Source organism: Acinonyx jubatus, chromosome D1 (genome assembly GCF_027475565.1).
Source record: "Acinonyx jubatus isolate Ajub_Pintada_27869175 chromosome D1, VMU_Ajub_asm_v1.0, whole genome shotgun sequence".
Taxonomy (NCBI): Eukaryota; Metazoa; Chordata; class Mammalia; order Carnivora; family Felidae; genus Acinonyx; species Acinonyx jubatus.
The window spans coordinates 10010311-10028535 of NC_069390.1; the positions used below are offsets into that span (position 1 = coordinate 10010311).

General features: G+C 47.6%; 1 protein-coding gene across 1 annotated transcript; it reads right to left on the minus strand.

The window, feature by feature from the left end:
• Positions 1-11935: 11935 nt before the first annotated feature.
• TMEM138 (transmembrane protein 138) lies at positions 11936-18218 on the minus strand. Its single transcript, XM_015075430.3, has 5 exons — positions 18082-18218; positions 15322-15588; positions 14049-14220; positions 12813-12888; positions 11936-12540 (listed from the first exon to the last, which is right to left on the minus strand). Exons 2-5 carry the CDS (start codon positions 15447-15449, stop codon positions 12428-12430), a joined length of 489 nt encoding a protein of 162 aa, XP_014930916.1. The 5' UTR covers positions 15450-15588; positions 18082-18218; the 3' UTR covers positions 11936-12427.
• Between the last annotated feature and the right edge of the window lie 7 nt (positions 18219-18225).

Consider the following 18225-nt stretch of genomic DNA (forward strand, 5'->3'; position numbering starts at 1 on the left):
GCCTTCCTGGAAAGAAACCCATTTGGTGATGATACCATGCAGAAAACAGTTGACAGAGCAGGCCTGGGACTGCTATCCTTAGGAAGTCCTACTTGCAAAGCTTCGCCTTTGACCACTGTCTGGCAACTCGGATTTCAAAAACGTTTCCACCAATCCAAAGTGGCTCACTGTGCCTAAACTGTTCGTACAAACTATGTGGTTTCTGCTGAACACCTGTCTCCTTCCAGGAGTCTGGAGTTTTAGTAGGTGCATATTAAGCAGAAGTTGTTTATGTAGCCAGCCCCCGGTAAAATCCTTGGACGCCCAAGTCTTTCTTTATTTATTTTTAACGTTTATTTATTTGTGAGAGACAGAGAGAGATGGTGAACGAGCAGGGGAGGGGCAGAGAGAGAGAGGGAGACACAAAATCTGAAGCAGGCTCCAGGCTCTGAGCTGTCAGCACGGATCCCAATGCGGGGCTTGAACCACGAACCGTGAGATCACGACCTGAACCGAAGTCAGTTGCTTAACCGACTGAGCCACCCAGGTGCCCCCTTGGACACCCAAGTCTTTAATGAGCCTCCCTGGTAGACAACACTTCCTACGTGTCGTCAGAACTTGCTGGAAGAATTAAGCACATCTTATGTGATTCCACTGGGAGAGGATTCTTGGAAGCTTGCTCCTGGTTTCCTCTAGACTTCACCTTTTCTTTTTGTGACTGTGCTTTGTATCATTTCATTGTAATAAATCAAAGCCATGGACAGGACTGTATGCTGAGTCCTGTGAGTCCTCCCAGCAAATCATTGAATCTGGGGGGTGGTCTTGGGGATGCTTGGTAGATATGTTACCCTTTTTATACATCATTGGACTTCATTTGCTAATATTTTGCTCAAGTTTTTACATATGTTATGAGAGATTGATCTGTGATTTTACTCTCTTGTAAGGACCTAGGTATTAAGGTTGAGTTGGCCATATAAAATGAAATGAGAAGTGTTCCTTCTTTTTCTGTTACATGAAAGAGATTGTGTAACGGAGGTTTATTTCTTTAGAAGGATAATTCACTGATGAAGCCATCTAAACCTGGAACTGTTTCTGTCAGAAATTTTATAATAACGAAATTTCTCTAATATGTATAGGATCATTTACATTTTCTACTTTTTGAGTAATGTTTGGGTAAATTTGTGTTTTTCAAAGATGTTCCCATTTTTTATAAATTTTCAAATGTGTTGGTGTGAAGTTTTTCATAACATCCATATATATGTGTGTGTGTGTATGTGTATATATACATACATTTAAAAAAATTTTTTTAACGTTTTATTTATTTTTGAGACAGAGACAGAGCATGAACGGGGGAGGGGCAGAGAGAGAGGGAGACACAGAATCAAAAGCAGGCTCCAGGCTCTGAGCCATCAGCCCAGAGCCCGACGCGGGGCTCGAACTCATGGACCGCGAGATCGTGACCTGAGCTGAAGTCAGACAGTCAACCGACTGAGCCACCCAGGCGCCCCTATACATACATTTTTTTAAAGTAAGTTTTACACCCAACATGGGGCTTGAACTCACGACCCTGAGATTAAGAGTCACATCTCTACCAACCAAGCCAGTCAGGAACTCCATCAGCCTCGTATTTTGTAATGCCTGTGGGATCTGTAATGATGTCTTTTTTCTTCCTGATAATTTTATTTCTTATATTTGATAGGTGTTTATTAATGTTATTAATCTTTCCAAAGAACCAACTTCTGGGTTTGGTTTTCTTCCCTTTATATTTGTGTTCTATTTTATAGATTTCTGCTCTTCCTCATTTCCTTCCTTATAGGACTCGGTGTTCTTTTTGAGATGGAAACTTAAAGCTTACCTTTTCAGTCTTTCTTCTCTGTTTGTTTTAAGGCTATAAATTCCCCTCTACATGCTAATTTGGCTGCATCTTTGAATCCTATGCCCTGCTAAATCAAACTAACTTACTAGTTGTGATGCCTTTTTGCTTATTCTTTAGGAATTTTTATGTTCACTGTGATCATTTTCAAATAAGGACAGTTTTACTTCTTTCTTTTCAATATGTAGGGCTTTTGGGGTGCCTGGGTGGTTCAGTCAGTGGAGTGTGTGACTCTTGATCTCAGGGTCATGAGGTCGAGCCCCGTGTTGCATCTAGAGCATACTTTAAAAAAATATACATGCCTTTTATTTATTTTCCTTTCTCCTACTGCTCAGGCTGGGCCATCTAGTACAATGTTGAATAGATGTAGTATAAGTGGATGAAATGTGCTTTTTCCCTGATTTTAGAAAACATTCAGTCTTCCACCACAGTAGGTTAATTACAGGCATTTCAGAAATGCCAGTTACCAGGTAAATGGATTTCTCTCCTCTTCTTAGTTTACAGAGTATTTTCATCATGAATGGGTATTGAATTTTGTCACAGCTACATCTGTTTAATGATCAAATGCCTTTTTTCCATTATTCTATCGATTTGGTGAATTGCACTCATTGATTTTTAGATGTTAGACCAACTTTATATTCCTGGGATAAATTCCACTTGTTTATGATGTGTTGTTCTTTTTATATTGCCAGGTTCAATTTGCTAAAATTAAAAAAAAAATGTTTGCATCTATGTTCTTTTTTATTTTTTTTAATATTTAGTTTTGAGAGAGCACAAGCAGGGGAGGGGCAGAGAGAGGGAGACAGAGGATCTGAAGCGGGCTCTGCACTGACAGGCTGACAGCAGTGAGCCTGATGTGGGGCTGGAACTCATGAACTGTGAGATGACCTGAGCCAAAGTTGGACTGTCAACTGACTAAGCCATCCAGGTGCCCCATGCATCTATGTTCTTGAAGGATATTGATCTTTAGTTTTATTTCCTGTGAAGTATTCGTCAATCTTGCTATCAGGGTATCATAGAATCATTTGAATTGGGAAATGTTTCTCCTCTTCTATTTTCTTTTTTAAGTTTATTTATTTTTGAGAAAGGGAGAACATGAGTAAGGGGGGAGGGGGTGGTGCAGAGAGAAGGAGAGAGAGAGTCCCAAGCAGGCTCCACGCTGTCAGCACAGAGCACGACCCGGGGCTCCAACTCATGAAACTGAGATCATGACTTGAGCCCATATCAGGAGTCAGACACTTAACTGACTGAGCCACCCACGTGCCCCTCTCCTTTTCTGTTTTCTGAGAGAGCTTGTGTAGGATTAATATTGTTTCTTCTTTAAATGTATAGAATTCATCAGTGAAGTCGTCCATACCTGAAGTTTTCTTTGTGGGAAAACTTTTCATTATGAATTTAATTTCTCTTTTTTCTTCGGCCAGTTTTGGTGATTTGTGTCTTTTAATGAATTCGTTCACTTCATAACACTTGTCAAATGTATTGGCATAAAATTGTCTATACACAACAACCTTATGATCCTTTTAATATGCATAGTATCTATAGGAACATTCCGTCTTTCATTTTTAATATGTGTCTTCTCTTTTTCTCGATCCGTCTGGGTAAAGATTTATCAATTAACTTTTCAAAGAATTAACTTTGACTTTATATATATTTTTATTCTTTGCCCATGTTCTCTTTAGTTCTGGTGTTTTATTCCTCTTTGTACTTTGCTCTTTTTTCTGGTTTAAGATAAAAACTTAGACCATGGATTGTAGATCTTTTTTTCTATTTTTAGAGAGACAGCATGAGTGGGGGAAGAGGGAGAGAGAGAAAAATCTTTATTTTTTTTTTTAACAATATTTATTTATTTTTTTTGAGAAGGGGTGGGGAGGGGCAGAGGGAGAGGGAGACAGAGAATCCCAAGCAGGCTCCAAGCGACGGTCATCGAAGGGCTCGATGGGGGGGCTCGACCCCACGAACCCTGAGATCATGACCTGAGCTGAAATCAAGAGCCGGATGCCCAACTGAATGAGCCACCCAGGGGCCCCCAGATCTTTTTTTTCTATAAAAGCTGCGTCACAGGCATTTAAAAATGTTTACGTTTCATTAGTATTCCATTCAAAGGACTTTCTAACTTCCCTTCTGATATCTTCTTTGATCTGTGGATTGTTTACAAGTGCTATTATTTACTCTCTAAATATGTAGTGGTTTCTCAGTGTGGCAGTTATCACTATATTGCCCCTCAGCCCCAGATTCACCTGTCAGTACCTGTTCTGTGACAGTGGACTGGACTCTAAGCATTTCGCCCTTACAGTGAGCATGATGATAAGAGGACGCTAGAGGGACATTGCAGGAAGAAGGGGGCTTTTGTCCTGGTTCCAGTGTGCTACGTTTTTATTGTTCTTGCTCTCGCTGCACAGTCTGTCACGCCAGACATGTGTATGGGGCGGGGTGGGGGGGACAGCTGTGTGCTAAGAGGGGAGGGGCCCGCAGCCGTCTTTTAGCCTCCGCCCCAGGCTTGGGATCCCCTTGCCGCAGCCTCACACCAGCCAGATCCCTCTGTACTCCTGCCCACCAGCCTCAGCTTGCTGCACCCCAGAGGGAGTTTCCCAGAACTTTCCCGATATGGACACCGCAGGCTCTAGACCAGCCCCGTGCAGGAGTGCCTCGACTGCTCTGCACACCCGCCCACCAGCCTTGGCTCACCCACACCCTGGAGCCTTGTTTCCCAGGACCCTCCCGACAGAGATGTCATGTACATACACCATGTACTCCGTACAGCACTGCGTCTGATCAAGATACCCATTTCGCAGCAGAGGAAGTGTGGCCAGGGGCTTCTGCCCTTGGAATTAACAAGTCTTCCCGCACGTGCATCACTACCTGGAACCAGGGGGCTTAACTGCAAAGTGGAACAGCTTACTGAAGACCCAGTTACGGCACCAGTTGGGAGACAACACCATGAAAGGATGAGGGTTGATTTACAGAATGAAGTAGGTCTTTGAATCAGAGGCCATTTGATGGTGCCGTCAGCCCCCTGGCCAGCAAACATGGGGCCAGGAACGACGGGACGGGAGTAGGAATGACTCTTCTATTATACCTTCCCCACCCGTAGAGTTTTTGCCTCTTATCCTGAAAAGTTAGAGCCTGCTGATTTGGAGACGTTAGTTCCCAAGTGAGGAATGGTCCACAAGGGGACACGAGAATGGAACCACTGAGTTGGAAGATGGGACTGCCACGTGGCCATTCTGGGCTCCTTATGCCACTAAACCAATGGGCAAGGAAAAGGGAAGGGGTCCAATCTACTGGCCGGAGTAACTGATCCTGGTTCTCAAGGGAAAATTCCACCGCTGCTACACAATGGAGGCGACGAAGACTCTGTCTGGAGCCTAGAGGAGCCTCTGGGGCGCCTCCCGATACATCCATGCCCCACGCAAAGCAGGGCAGTTAAAGACGAGCATCGTTCAGAATGAGCGTTTGTCTCACTCTACTGGGTTAAAGAGCCCCGGGCGGCAGATTCTCAGCCGAGGAAAAGGGAAACATGGAGGGGGTAGCTGAAGAAGGCTGCCGTGGATATCAGCTCCGACCTCGTGACCAGTTACAAAGAGACCAATTACAAAGACGAGGACCGTAGTGGTTTCGCGTGGGTTTCTTTGGTTCTTGTGTGTGTTCATTTGCATCTACTGACCATTTTCCCCCTTTCACTTCCCATTTTATGTACAACCTGTAGGTCAGCTTTGTGATCGGATCTTTAGGTAAGAGAATATTTAGTGCAACCATGACCAAAACCGTAGGGTGATTACTATAGCCAGCTCTGGATACAGTGACCGTTGGGACTGTGTCTTCTCATTTGGGGGGAAGGGGGAGAACATCACTTGGAAGGATAGATCGATCTTGTTGGTACGAACAGAACTGATGGGGAAGTTCAAACAGGTGCAGAAGGGTGCATATGCAATCTGAGTAGCCAGAAAGACGGATTCTATTATCTGCTTTTTGCCTCTTAGCTCCACATTCACCCTTCAGTATGTTAGTGGACTGGCAGTGGTGCTTCCTTTACAGCGAGCATGAGCATGATGCTAGCTTTGTCAGTAGAGGGCGCCGGAGGGACACTGAAGGAAGGAAAGGACGGGTCTTTCTAGGCTCCAGTGAGCTCTGGTTTGCTTTTCCTTGCTCCTGCCCTGGCCTGTCAGCACTGCAGGTGCACAGGGGGGCATCAGGTGAAGCAGGCACTCCCTCAGCAACCTTGCAGACCTGGTCCAGGCCCAGTGACTACTTTGCTGCGGCCCTCCTGTCAAGGATACTGCATGCTCCAGGGCTTGCCCTGGGGCACCTCCCTAATTCTATGCATCTGCGCCCCTCAGCCTCTTATCTACGCCTGGGATGATTTTCCCCAAAGCCTTCCAGGCATGGACACTGTGTACCCACAGCAGTGCCCCAACTCCCTCTGTACATTTGCTCACCAACCTTGGCTCTTCTCCCCACTGATTACCATCTCCCCACCCCCCCCCACCCCCCCCCACCCCCGCCACGTGGAGGTCATGCGCTTTGGGCTCGCACACATAGGACACTCTTAACTCCTTTGGTCACCTTCCCAACAGCTTTGACCCACCTTCGGACACTGTGTGCTCTGGGCCTGGTGCCTGCAGGTGGTGTCCTTACCCTCCGTGCACCTGCTCACCGGCCTCAGCTTCCCTGTGTCCTGGCAGGCTTGTTTCTTGCCTAACAACTGCGAAGCAGCTCTGGCCTGGGCAAACCAGTGAACTTGTCTACACCCGGTGGGCTGTGGTGAGGTCTGACCCCCGGCCTTGGGGGCTGGGGACTCTGCCAAGCTTGTCCTCCCTTGGGTACTCTCCTTCAGCCCTCAGGTACCCTTTTAGAATTCTCCCTACATCTATTGTCGTTAATGATTCTTTACAGTCAACTTGTCGTGTTTAAATGACCATGTGGTTTCTATCTCCTGTTTGGACCTCGACTGACCACCTGGCTGTCTTATTGTTACTGATTTCTAGCTCAGTCCCGTTATCAAAGAACTTACTCTCTATCCTTTTTTTTTTTAACGTTTATTTATTTTTGAGACAGAGAGAGACAGAGCATGAACGGGGGAGGGTCAGAGAGAGAGGGAGACACAGAATCTGAAACAGGCTCCAGGCTCTGAGCAGTCAGCACAGAGCCCGACGCGGGGCTCGAACTCACATACCACGAGATCGTGACCTGAGCCGAAGTCGGACGCTTAACCGACTGAGCCACCCAGGCGCCCCACTCTCTATCCTTTTAAATTTATTGTTTCTTAAATGCATTGAGAATTGTTTTGTGGCCCAACGTATACTGGCCAATATCCTGCGTACTTGAAAACAATGTGCATACTACACTCATATGTCTTGTAAAGAAATTAACAGGAAAAAAAAAAGATTTAACTAGACACGGTTTCTGATGTGCTCTGTTCCTTTCTGAGGATCTGAGTTTCCATCTGTTGTCGTTTCCCTCAAGCCAAAGAACTCCTTCAGCATTTCTTGGCAACTAATTCTCTTTATCTGCAAATGTCTTTTATTTGCAAATGTCTTTATTTCAGAAATCCGGGATTTCTGTTTTTCAAAAATAATTGGTTTCTGTGCTGAGGTCACCTATCATTTTTCTGAGAACGGGTTTCCATTGCTGCTTTAATACCCTTGTCTGTTAATTCCAGGATCTGGTTCGTCTCAGTGTCCGTGTCAGTTCCGAGAATGCTGAGGTGTGGACACTCCGGTTTCCGTTACTTGTGTCTGCAAAGAGCAATGTTCCTTTGGTTGCATCAGGTAATCAGCCTGGCTGGATACACACCGCAGACCACACTTACTGGGTGACGACTCCAATCCCAGTCTCCATCTGTCTTTGGCCGAGCGGCCTTGAGTCTGGCTTGCACATGCGTGGTCCAGAGCCTGGGCAGAAATGTGGACAGACAGAATCTGGGGATTCCCGCCTCTCGGGCTCCTCCCTTCTGAGATTCTCATCTTTCTTGCCAGCGGCTCCGGTTGCCCGGGCTCGGGGCTATGGTTCTGGGATTTTCCACCAGCGTATTGTACGTGCCACTTTGTCTACTATCAAGCTACGAGCAGCACAAATAGGGAATTTTCTCGCATAGTTCTCCTCTTTTGAGTGTGGACTGCCCCTCGACCTTTCCCTTCAATCTCCAGTATCTTCAAGGAGCTGTTTGGGCTCAGTCGGTTAAGCATCCAACACTTGATTTCAGCTCAGGTCGTGATCTCATGGTTCTTGAGTTCAAGCCCTGCGTCGGGCTCTGCACTGTCAGTGAGGGGCCTGCGTGGCATTCTTTCTCTCCCCCTCTGTTTGCTCCTCCCCGACTTGCACATGGGTGCTTGCTCTCTCAAATAAATAAATAAGTAATAGTGTCTCTAGATGTTTTTTCCTCCACTCTTTTCTCTGCAAGGCAGATAACTCACTCAGGAACTACATGGTTTGAGGCTGCACTCCAGTTTTGATAGATACCAGTCTACCTGTTTCATCGTGTTCCTGGTAAGGGGTCCTCTAGAGCTTTTTATCTGCTTACCCGTTCCCTCCTGGATTCTAATTATCAGCTCCATAAATCTGCCAAAAATTCTGTTCTGCTTCTCAGAGCTTTGAGGCTTAGCTTTTGATAGCCTCTGGCCCGAAGATTAGGTAAGTATCTTGAGGAGATAATGTTTTGTTTTTAAGGCTCCTCTAGCCCTCGATTTTGCTCCTCCAGCGTGATAAGACCACTAAGCTCGGCTGGCCTCTTGGTTTCCTGGCTATGTAACCCACATCTGGGAAATGCTTGGATTCCTAGCTTCTTGCTCAAACCCAGAATCAGCAAATGCCCCCTGGGAAAAATCTGCCGCAAACTGTCAGCTCGCTTCTCTGTGAATCTCCCTGCTGTAGAATTTTAGGTCCCCCAATCCTCTTTCCTTCAGTAATTCTCTGAAGCCCTTTTAAGAGACGATTTTTTATAGTTTATCTTTTTGGGGTTTTTTCTAGTTACTGGCTGGAGCACTGGTCAGCCAGCAGAAACTGCATGCTATTAAGTCTTTAAGCACTTGTAAAATTCTTTTCTTTCCTCTGAACTTTGAAAGCTGACTGTCCCCAGGGAGTTAATTTAACATCACATTTAAAAAACACATTCCTACTGCTGAGTTGGGGGTGGGGGGGTGGGGGGAGGTGGGGAGTAAACTGGTTTATGGCATATTCCCCATAATCACACCTGCATTGAAAATATATACACATATCATCCAAGATTTGAAATAAATGGCTGGGATAGGATGATGACAACTGTTTTGTTCTTGTCTTTTGTATATTTTTTTTGTAAAAATGTTTCTGACATGTTACAGTGTTTATAAGAAGTATATAAGTAAATGTAGATTGTCAGGGAGGGGCGGGGGGGGGGGTGGGGAGGAAGGAACTCAGTGGCTGAGATACAGCAATGTAAAGATTAATTGCATAGACCTTTTTAGAACTTGAATTTTGTACCACATGAACATATTAAGTGCGCGCGCGCGTGCACACACACACACACACACACCCCTTACACGGTTTATTTGAACATTGTACTTTTTCAATAACTGTTAAAAAAAATTTTTTTTTGAGAGAAAGAGAATCCCAAGCAGACTGTGGTGTCAGTACAGAGCCCAACGCAGGGCTCAAACCCACGAACCCGTGAGATCATGACCTGAGCTGAAATTAAGAGTCGGACACTTAACCGACTGAGCCCCCCAGGCGCCCCTGATATCTGTTAAAGTCTCGACAGCACAGCAGATTACCTATAGTCTCTCTTTCCCCAGAACTTGATTCTAGGCTTCTAAACCAGGGCTCAACATACTTTGGCCCGGGGCAAATCTAGCCTGTTTTTGCACAGCCCTTGAGCTAAGAGTAGCTTTACATTTTTTACGTGGCTAAAAAAAAGTCTAAAGAAAAATACTCTGTGATACAAGAACATGATATGAAATTCAGATTTCAGTGTCCATAGTTTTATGGGGACACAGCCACAGGCACTCGCTGACCTATCACCATGCTGCTCTCACGCTACGACGCTAAGGTTGCGCACAGGCGGCCCTCAGAATGTTCCAGACCGCCACAAGAAAAACATCGCAATAGAGCGAGTCCAGTGAATGCTTTGGTTTCCTGGTGTATATCTAAGTTGTGCTCACACTACACTGCGGTCAAGCCAGTGTTAACTAGCATCATGTCTAAAAAAACTACGCATATACCTTAATTACAAAATAATTGCTAAAAATTGCGAACCATCACTCGAGCTTCCAGTGAGTTGTAATCGTTTTGCTGGAGGGAGGGTCCTGCCTGTGTACCATGCAGCTGCTCCCCCCGCACTCTGATGTTCTGGAGATGCCTTCTTTCCTTAAGCCTCCTGAACCCACCTCCACTAGTTTCGGACTTTCCTTCAGAAGCCTCCTCACCTCTCTCAGCCCTCACAGAATTAAGGAGCGTTCAGGCCTTGCTCCAGGTTAGGCGCCGGCTTATAGGACTGTTGAGGCTGGTTTGGTCTTCTCTCCAGACCGCTCAGACTCTCTGGGAACCAGCAACTAGGTGGCTTTGCTTCGTGTGTATGAACGCCAGAGTGGCACTTTTCATTTCCTCTAGGAACTTCCCTTTGCATTCACAACTTGGCTCACCGCTTGGCCGAAGAGGCCTCGCTTTCGGCCCATCTTGGCTTTTGAAGCCCACCTTCCTCACTGAGCTCAGTCACGCTGGCTTTGGACTTTCAGTGACAGATGTGCACCTCTTCCTTTCACTCGAACACTCAGAAGCCATTTAGGCTTATTCGGTGGCCTAACTCCAATAATGTTGTGTCTCAGGAATAGGGAGGCCTGAGGAGAGGGAGAGAGATGGGGACAGCCAGTCGGTGGAATGGTCACGACATGCCGCACACTTATGGCCTATATTTGCTGTCTACCATGGGCGCGGTCCGCGGTGCCCCCAACGATTACAATAGTAACAACAACATCACTGAGCACACAGCACCACAGCAAATACATTAACAACGCAAGAGCTTGGAATATTTTGAGAATGACCAAAATTGACCCAGAGACATGAAGTGAGCAAATGCTGTTGGAAAAAATGGCGCCAACAGACTGGCTCGACACAGGCTTGCCACCAACCTTGTATTTATACGAAACACCACAGCACCCGTGAAGTACAGTAAAGGAAGGTGTGCTTATGGTTGCAACAAAGACCATATATGTGGCCCTTGAAATCTAAAATAATTACTATCTGGTGCCTCACAGAAAAAGGTTGCCAACCTCCGTGCTAAAGTACCTCTGAACAATGAGTTCCATAGAGCAACTTTCTGGTGGGGTAGACTGAATCAGTGGCCCTCCCTGTATCCGTGCCTTTTCCCAGGAAGCTTTGTAGTGCTTTCCCACTTGGACCCCAGGCTCAGTCATATGACTTGCTTTGACCAATGGGGGTCTAAGGGACACGATAAAAGCAGAGGGCTGAAGGAAGATTACACAATGGGGCTCATTCTTCTGCTCCTCGGCCGCTGTCATGTGAAGAGACCCAGGCTAGTCTTCTGAAGGATGAGTCATGAGAACCAGAACAGCCCAGTCATTCCAGCTGAGGCTGGCCCAGGTTAGCCAAGAGCCCAAATCCCAAGATCATCACAGCCGCCTGGCTGACCCACAGCTGACCACACACACATGAGCAAGCCCGGCAGATATCACCTGAACCAGCCCGACCAGCTGAACCCCGAGACTCCAGAGCCATGTAACCGTTCGTTGTTACGCACCAGTGAAGTTTCGTGATAGTGTTACACACTATTCTGACAACAGAAAACGGATACTACGGGCACATGCACTTTAAAATTTTCTTTTGCCAAAGCAGGCTAAGGAACATTTTTATTCTTCTGAGAGCAGTTTAGGGTCCTAATGGCAGGGAGAGTCTGGATAAAGCACCGAAGTTTGGAACTCCAAGGGTCGGGGTGGGGCGTCAGATTACATCCCCAATTCCTATAGAAATAGCTTATACTCATGATGGCACTCAATAAATATCTGTATTTGTTCTGTGGCTCAAGAAGACGCTAGGTTAGGACTTGACACGCCTCTTATCTGAGAAGAGATGTAGCTAGACAGACAGACTCCACCATTTCTGGAAAAAGAATTCAATTTATTTCCTATTTATAAAATGTAAAAAAAGCGCCTTGGGTATAAAATCTACATGTCTACGGTGTCATCAGTCAGGAGCTCAGAAATGACACTCTTTGCATCCTTCAGTCATTAATTAGTGCTTGGTGCAAAGAAGGTAGGTGCCAGGAGCCCCTCCTGGACCAGGCTAAGTGATAGCTCGCCAAGGATAAAGCCTCACTGCCTTCCGTGAGGAAGAGGAGTAGAGGGCAGAAAAGGAAAAGGGACCTGAGGTAGGAGGCCGGGGAGGGTTGTGTACTGAAATCTGTATTGGGAAACACTTTAACTTGCAAGAGGGAAGATCCTCCTTCCTGACTGCACAACACAAGTGGCCTGAGCCTGTCCTAGGAAAGTCAAGCTGCTTCCTGTACACAGGGCCAACCCCCACCCCACAGGACCACAAGCGTAGCATCTGTCAGGAAGGAAAGGCCTCCATCAGTGTGACGAGAAGCGGTCACCTCCGGACTTGTGTGAACTCCCTGCGCAGCCATAACGAGTCCTGGTAGAAGCGAGGATCGCCCAGTCTCACGGCTGTCCGTTTGTAGAAGTAACAGTATAACACCGCCGCTGTGGATAAGTAGAGAAGAAGCTTCAGGGACGCTCCTGAGTATTCGTTTCAGGCTAAGAACCAAACCTACCAAGGCTGAGGGGCGCCCTGCCTCAGGATCTCCCAGTGACTCCCAGCAAGGGCAGTGGGCCATAATCTCTCCTGTTCTTGCCACGGCTGATCCACTCATCCCATGCTGGCCGTGATGGACGGGGAAGGCAGGATCAAGGGCCTTAGTAGCCCGAGCCAATGGTGGCACCGACGTGAGGCCTGAGGTTGCTCTGGTCCTTACCTAATCTCTGGAATACAAACAGCGTTTGAAGTCCGTCTGTCCAGACAAAGCGGCTGGAATTTTTCCAGCGTAAGTTCTGCAGGAGACATGAGGAGACAGGGAAAGCTTAGCCACCAGATGAGGCCCTAGCATCTCCACCTTGGTTAGCTGCAGACATGCCACGTGGTTTTAAATCAGGCTGATCTCCCCCTCCTTTCTTCCCACAACCCCAAGTAGTGTTTCTCAAAGGAGCTTCAAACTCCCTTTTCTGCCGCAAAGGAAATGGCCTTTTAGCCCTGAAGGAGGAAGTTTGAACTAAGCTATCTCCTTCCTCCCATTCCACAGCCTTTTCCAAGGAGAAGTGCTATACATGATCTCAGAAGGAGTTCGGTGTGGTCACTGTCTTGCCTTGACGATCTCAGGCTCGGTTCCCGTCGGATAAAGGCTTAGTGCCCCCAAGGTTTAATCAGATTAACAGCTTTACAGTACAAAGCCAGGACCTATTTTGGCCCCAGGAGGGAGAGCAGAGACAATCTTCTTCAGGAAGCACCTAGAGACGTTGGCACTGCTCTTTCTTTCCTGTGAGCTCTACTTCCCTCCGTGGAATAACAAGGGCAACTTAACAGACGGCTCAGTGTAAGGTGGCGTTAGTATAGGAACGACTAGAGAACCCTGAGGTTTTACTGTGTTCCATCCAAATGAGTACGCGAGAAACACAGGCCATACCCAAACAGACAGAACCATTCGTGAAGCAGGAGAAATCCGGAACCACGAAACCTGGCATTTGCTCTGAGGCACACTGGAGAAGGGTTCTTCCAGTATAAGTGACGGGGACAGAGCAGAGGGCACGAAGCACTAAAGGGCAAGGGGCACTCTTGGCCTGGCCATTTCCCATGGGACACGGATGCCTAAGAATTCCCTGTCTCAACACCCACCTGCCCAAATAGCTAATGATAAAACGGATTCGACTTCCTGTTTTAGCTCTGGCTGGACTGTTGGGGGCAAAGGTGAGCTGAATATTCCAGAAATGGCCCCTGACTCTTGGACAAGGCAGTTCTTTAACACAAAAGGTTGGGCAGAGGTGCCGCATGGAGCTCTCACATGCCCAACCCCAGGCGGGACCACACTCATTTCACCGGTTTCCCATCAAGGATTCTTTGACATGTAAAAGAATGATGCTGGCTTCCTCGTGGCTTCCTCAAGAAAAAGCTACTCCTAGCCCCTTAAGGGTTCAGGAATTCAGAGCTCCGCTCTTACCATGACCCAGACATGAAAGGAGATGCTGAGGGCGAAGTACACAGCTGTGAGGATGATGGTCCCTTTGAACTTATGGAATAGGAGGTTGACCAAGCCAGCCTGGAAGACGAAGGTGTTGAAGAACATGAGGAAAATGATGATGATGTTGAAAAGGATTGCGATATCCTGGATGCTGCAAACATAAAACAAAGCACAGCCAAATGGAGGTCTGTGGGACGACCCAAGAGCTGGCCCTGGGTCCTAACGGACACTACGAAGTCTGGCCTTCCCTGTGATCTAGACCTCCGGAAACTCCCTAGAGATAGCATGGGCTTTGGGTCCCAAATGACACGAGACTAAAACTACGGGCTGGCCCCATCACTTGAGCCGCAGTCCACAGACAAGGTTTTCTTGCTCTGACACTTTTAACCGCTAGACACTGGTGAGAAGACGGTTTCTTCTGTCCAAAGCCGGCCCCGCCTGTCGCATAACCTGGTCCCGTCAGACATTTTCATCTAGCAAGACGGCAACACCTTTCCCCCCATCTTTGCACAGACGGTGCCTTAGTGCCATTCAGGTCTCAGTTCAAGTGTCCCCTCTTCAGAAAGACTCTTCTTTAACCCTACGCCTAGGGTAGCCCTCCTCTCCCCACCCCCACCTACTTCACATCCACTGTAAACATTTATTACCCTATAAAATTATCTTGAAAAAAATGGGTTCATTGTCCCTCTCAATGGGAGGGGTCAATGGGGGCTTCTAGAATGGAAGCCATGTGAGAGCAGGAAATTATCAGGTTTGCCACTGCAACTAGAACACGGTCCGGCAGGCCAATGAATGCCCGTCACATGTATTCATGCGACAGTGCCGAAGGAAGGAAGACGGTGCCGAAAACTAGTCTTCTGTCGAGAACTTGCCTCATGGAGTCTCTGAATCTTTGTGCAGGAAAAATGCCATCCGCTTCCACAGCATATAGAGAACTGATAGAGTACCTTTTTAACCTGCCATTTTGCAACCCCCTTTCACGGCAGAGTAAGCCAAGATTTCTACTCACAGAGGAAGAAAATGACACGGTGAGCAGTCTGACCCTCTGACTGCTCCCTGTATCCCGGGCCCCTGCTAGAAGTATAGAAACACAGGACCTCTGACATGTCTCCGTACCGTGGAGTACCCAACATGGGTGAAATCTGATTTTCCCTGAGGTTTTTCCATCAGCTACTTTAAAACGCTAAATCCTAATCGTCGGGGCCTTCTAACTGCTTGGGTTCAGCCGTCCAGTCCCACCCCCTGAACTCACATGAAGAGCACCAACTGGACGACGGGAGCCATTCGGAGTAGCTCCGAGAAGGAATTGACGAAGAGGTCATAGGACAGCAGCAGGAACTGCAGGGAGAGCACCAGGCTGTAGTTACTGGTCTGGAGCATCCTGCTGCTGCTCTGGTGGGCCCAGCGGGGCACATTCCACAGTTACCCAGAAAACTGCTCCTGGCTTTCTCCCCAGCACTCAGGGAGAAGCACTAGTTCCTCAGAATCAGAGCTGCTCCCCTTGCTCTAAGACAAGGGCCTGTTGAGGACAAAACAAAACAAAACAAAACAAAAAGGTCATTAGAAAGTCATTAATACGACATTCACTGAGGACCTACTACGTCCCAGGCAGCATTCTATGTGCTTGGGACACACCAATGACCAAGCCACTACCGCCACCAAAAAATCCACTAGTCACTCCTTCCAGGGACTCTCACCCTCCAACTTTCTCCATTCCTGGAAGCTTCTAAGTGCAGAGCTCATTTTGTCCTTCCTTCCTTTCCTTTCTTCATTTTAATTTACCTGATTGCTGTAAGTAATCTCTACACCCAACACGGGGCTTGAATTCACAGCTCCGAAACCAAGAGTCACATGCTCCTCTGACTGAGCCAGCCAGGCGCCCCAACACAGAACTCTTTCTAACTACTTTTGAGTTCAAAGGAATCCAGGAGTACTACAAAGAGTGACTGTCTTGCCATGCAGTAATATTAATTCTAATACTAATAGAAGCGGCAAACCTTTATATATCACAATATGCCAGGGACTTTTTAAAAAAAAAATTTTTTTTTTAACATTTATTTATTTTTGAGACAGAGAGAGACAGAGCATGAACGGGGGAGGGTCAGAGAGAGAGGGAGACACAGAATCCGAAACAGGCTCCAGGCTCCGAGCTGTCAGCACAGAGCCCGATGCGGGGCTTGAACTCACGGACCGTGAGATCATGACCTGAGCTGAAGTTGGACGCCTAACCGACTGAGCCACCCAGGCGCCCCTGCCAGGGACTTTATTTTGGGGGGGGGGCTCAAACTCATGACCCCAATATCAAGAGTCACCTGCTCCACCAACTGGGCCAGCCAGGCATCCCTGCCAGGGACTATCCTCAGCACTAACATTATTTAAATTTCATAATAACCCCATGAAGTAGAAGACACACTATCATTACGCTACCCATTTTACAGATAGGACACTGGAGGCTCAGAGAGGAAAAATTATTTGTCCAAGATCACATTGCCAGTAGCAGTGGCAGAGCTGGGATTCAGAATCAGGCAGCCTGGGTCCAGAGTCTGTGCTCTTAACTACTGCCCAAAGCTGCCTCTTATGTAACAGGCTGATATGTCACTAGGTGGGAAAGACGTTGGCACAGGAGAAGTGGGAAGAGGTGCAGGCAGAAAAGGCTGAGAGGAAATCGTGGTCTTCTGCAAAACTTTTATGTTTAAGGTGGCAGCCACATAGTGGCACCGGGGAAGGTACATTCCAAGGCCCAAGGTGTCCTGTGACCCCTCCAGCCGGGTGAAATCTACAAACAAATTTCAAAATCCTGTGAAGTGTAAGAGAGTGAAATTAAATTAACATCTGTAAATCGGGGCACATGGATGGCTCAGTCGGTCGAGTGTCCGACTTCAGCTCGGGTCATGATCTCACAGTTCTGGGTTCGAGCCCCACCCCCGTGGGGGCTCTGTGCTGACATCTTGGGAGCCTGGAGTCTGCTTCGGATTCTCTGTCTCCCTCTCTCTCTTTCTCGCTCTCAAAAATAAATATATATTTAAAAAGTTTTAATTAGGGGCGCCTGGGTGGCGCAGTCGGTTAAGCGTCCGACTTCAGCCGGGTCACGATCTCGCGGTCCATGAGTTCGAGCCCCGCGTCAGGCTCTGGGCTGATGGCTCAGAGCCTGGAGCCTGTTTCCGATTCTGTGTCTCCCTCTCTCTCTGCCCCTCCCCCGTTCATGCTCTGTCTCTCTCTGTCCCAAAAATAAATAAACGTTGAAAAAAAAAATTAAAAAAAAAAGTTTTAATTAACATCTATAAAATGTTTTACAATTTACAAACTCTTTATATTCATTACATTATTTACTCCTATACCCATCTTGAGAAGGAGACAGTTATTACGAATATAATCCCCATATTATACAGTGGCTCTGAGAGGTTAGCGAACCGCATCCACCTCACCTGGTGAAGAAGCCCCCCCCCCCCCCCGCCTTGAGTGGCTGCATGATGGCAATTTCACTCATTCCTCAAATAATACTGATAGCTATCACCCCCTACCAGCACCACGTTAACCTCAACCAGGTATAACTTCCTTTAATCCTCGCAACTGCTCTGCAAGGTAGTTAAGAATGATCCCCCGTTCTGAAGACAAGAATACAGGGTCAGGGTTCAAGTCATTCCTCCAGGTAGCTGGTGAGCAGAGCCAGGGTTCACAACGGGGGGTGACACCAAAGCCCGCGCTCTAAGCTAGGACTTCACGGGCCACCACGGAGAGCTGTCGTGAGGAACCGTGACCCAGAAGCGCCCACCGCCAAATCTACGGGAAGGATGACCTCCGCTTTAGGGCAGCAGTGATGCGCGACAGAACGAAGCCGTCTTCGGTCCGTCCCACCGCTCGGTGCCGCGTTCCCTCTGTCCCCAGGGCAGTTTTCCTCACCCTTCCCAGTTCACCTCAACACGGGGCTGTCTTGGCGAAACACCCAAACCCAAACAGCGACAACGAAAACTCCGACCCTGGTCCCTTTTCCCCACTCTTCAAGCACGCTCACCTCGGAGACCCAACGTCGGTTGTCATGGGGACGCCGGCCTGGCTTCCGGGAAGAAGTTTTAAATCCCGGAAGTAGATGGCGGACGCGGGCGCCGTCCGTGCCGGGCTGTCCGCGGGTCCTCGGCTTTCCCTCCGCGCTCTGTGG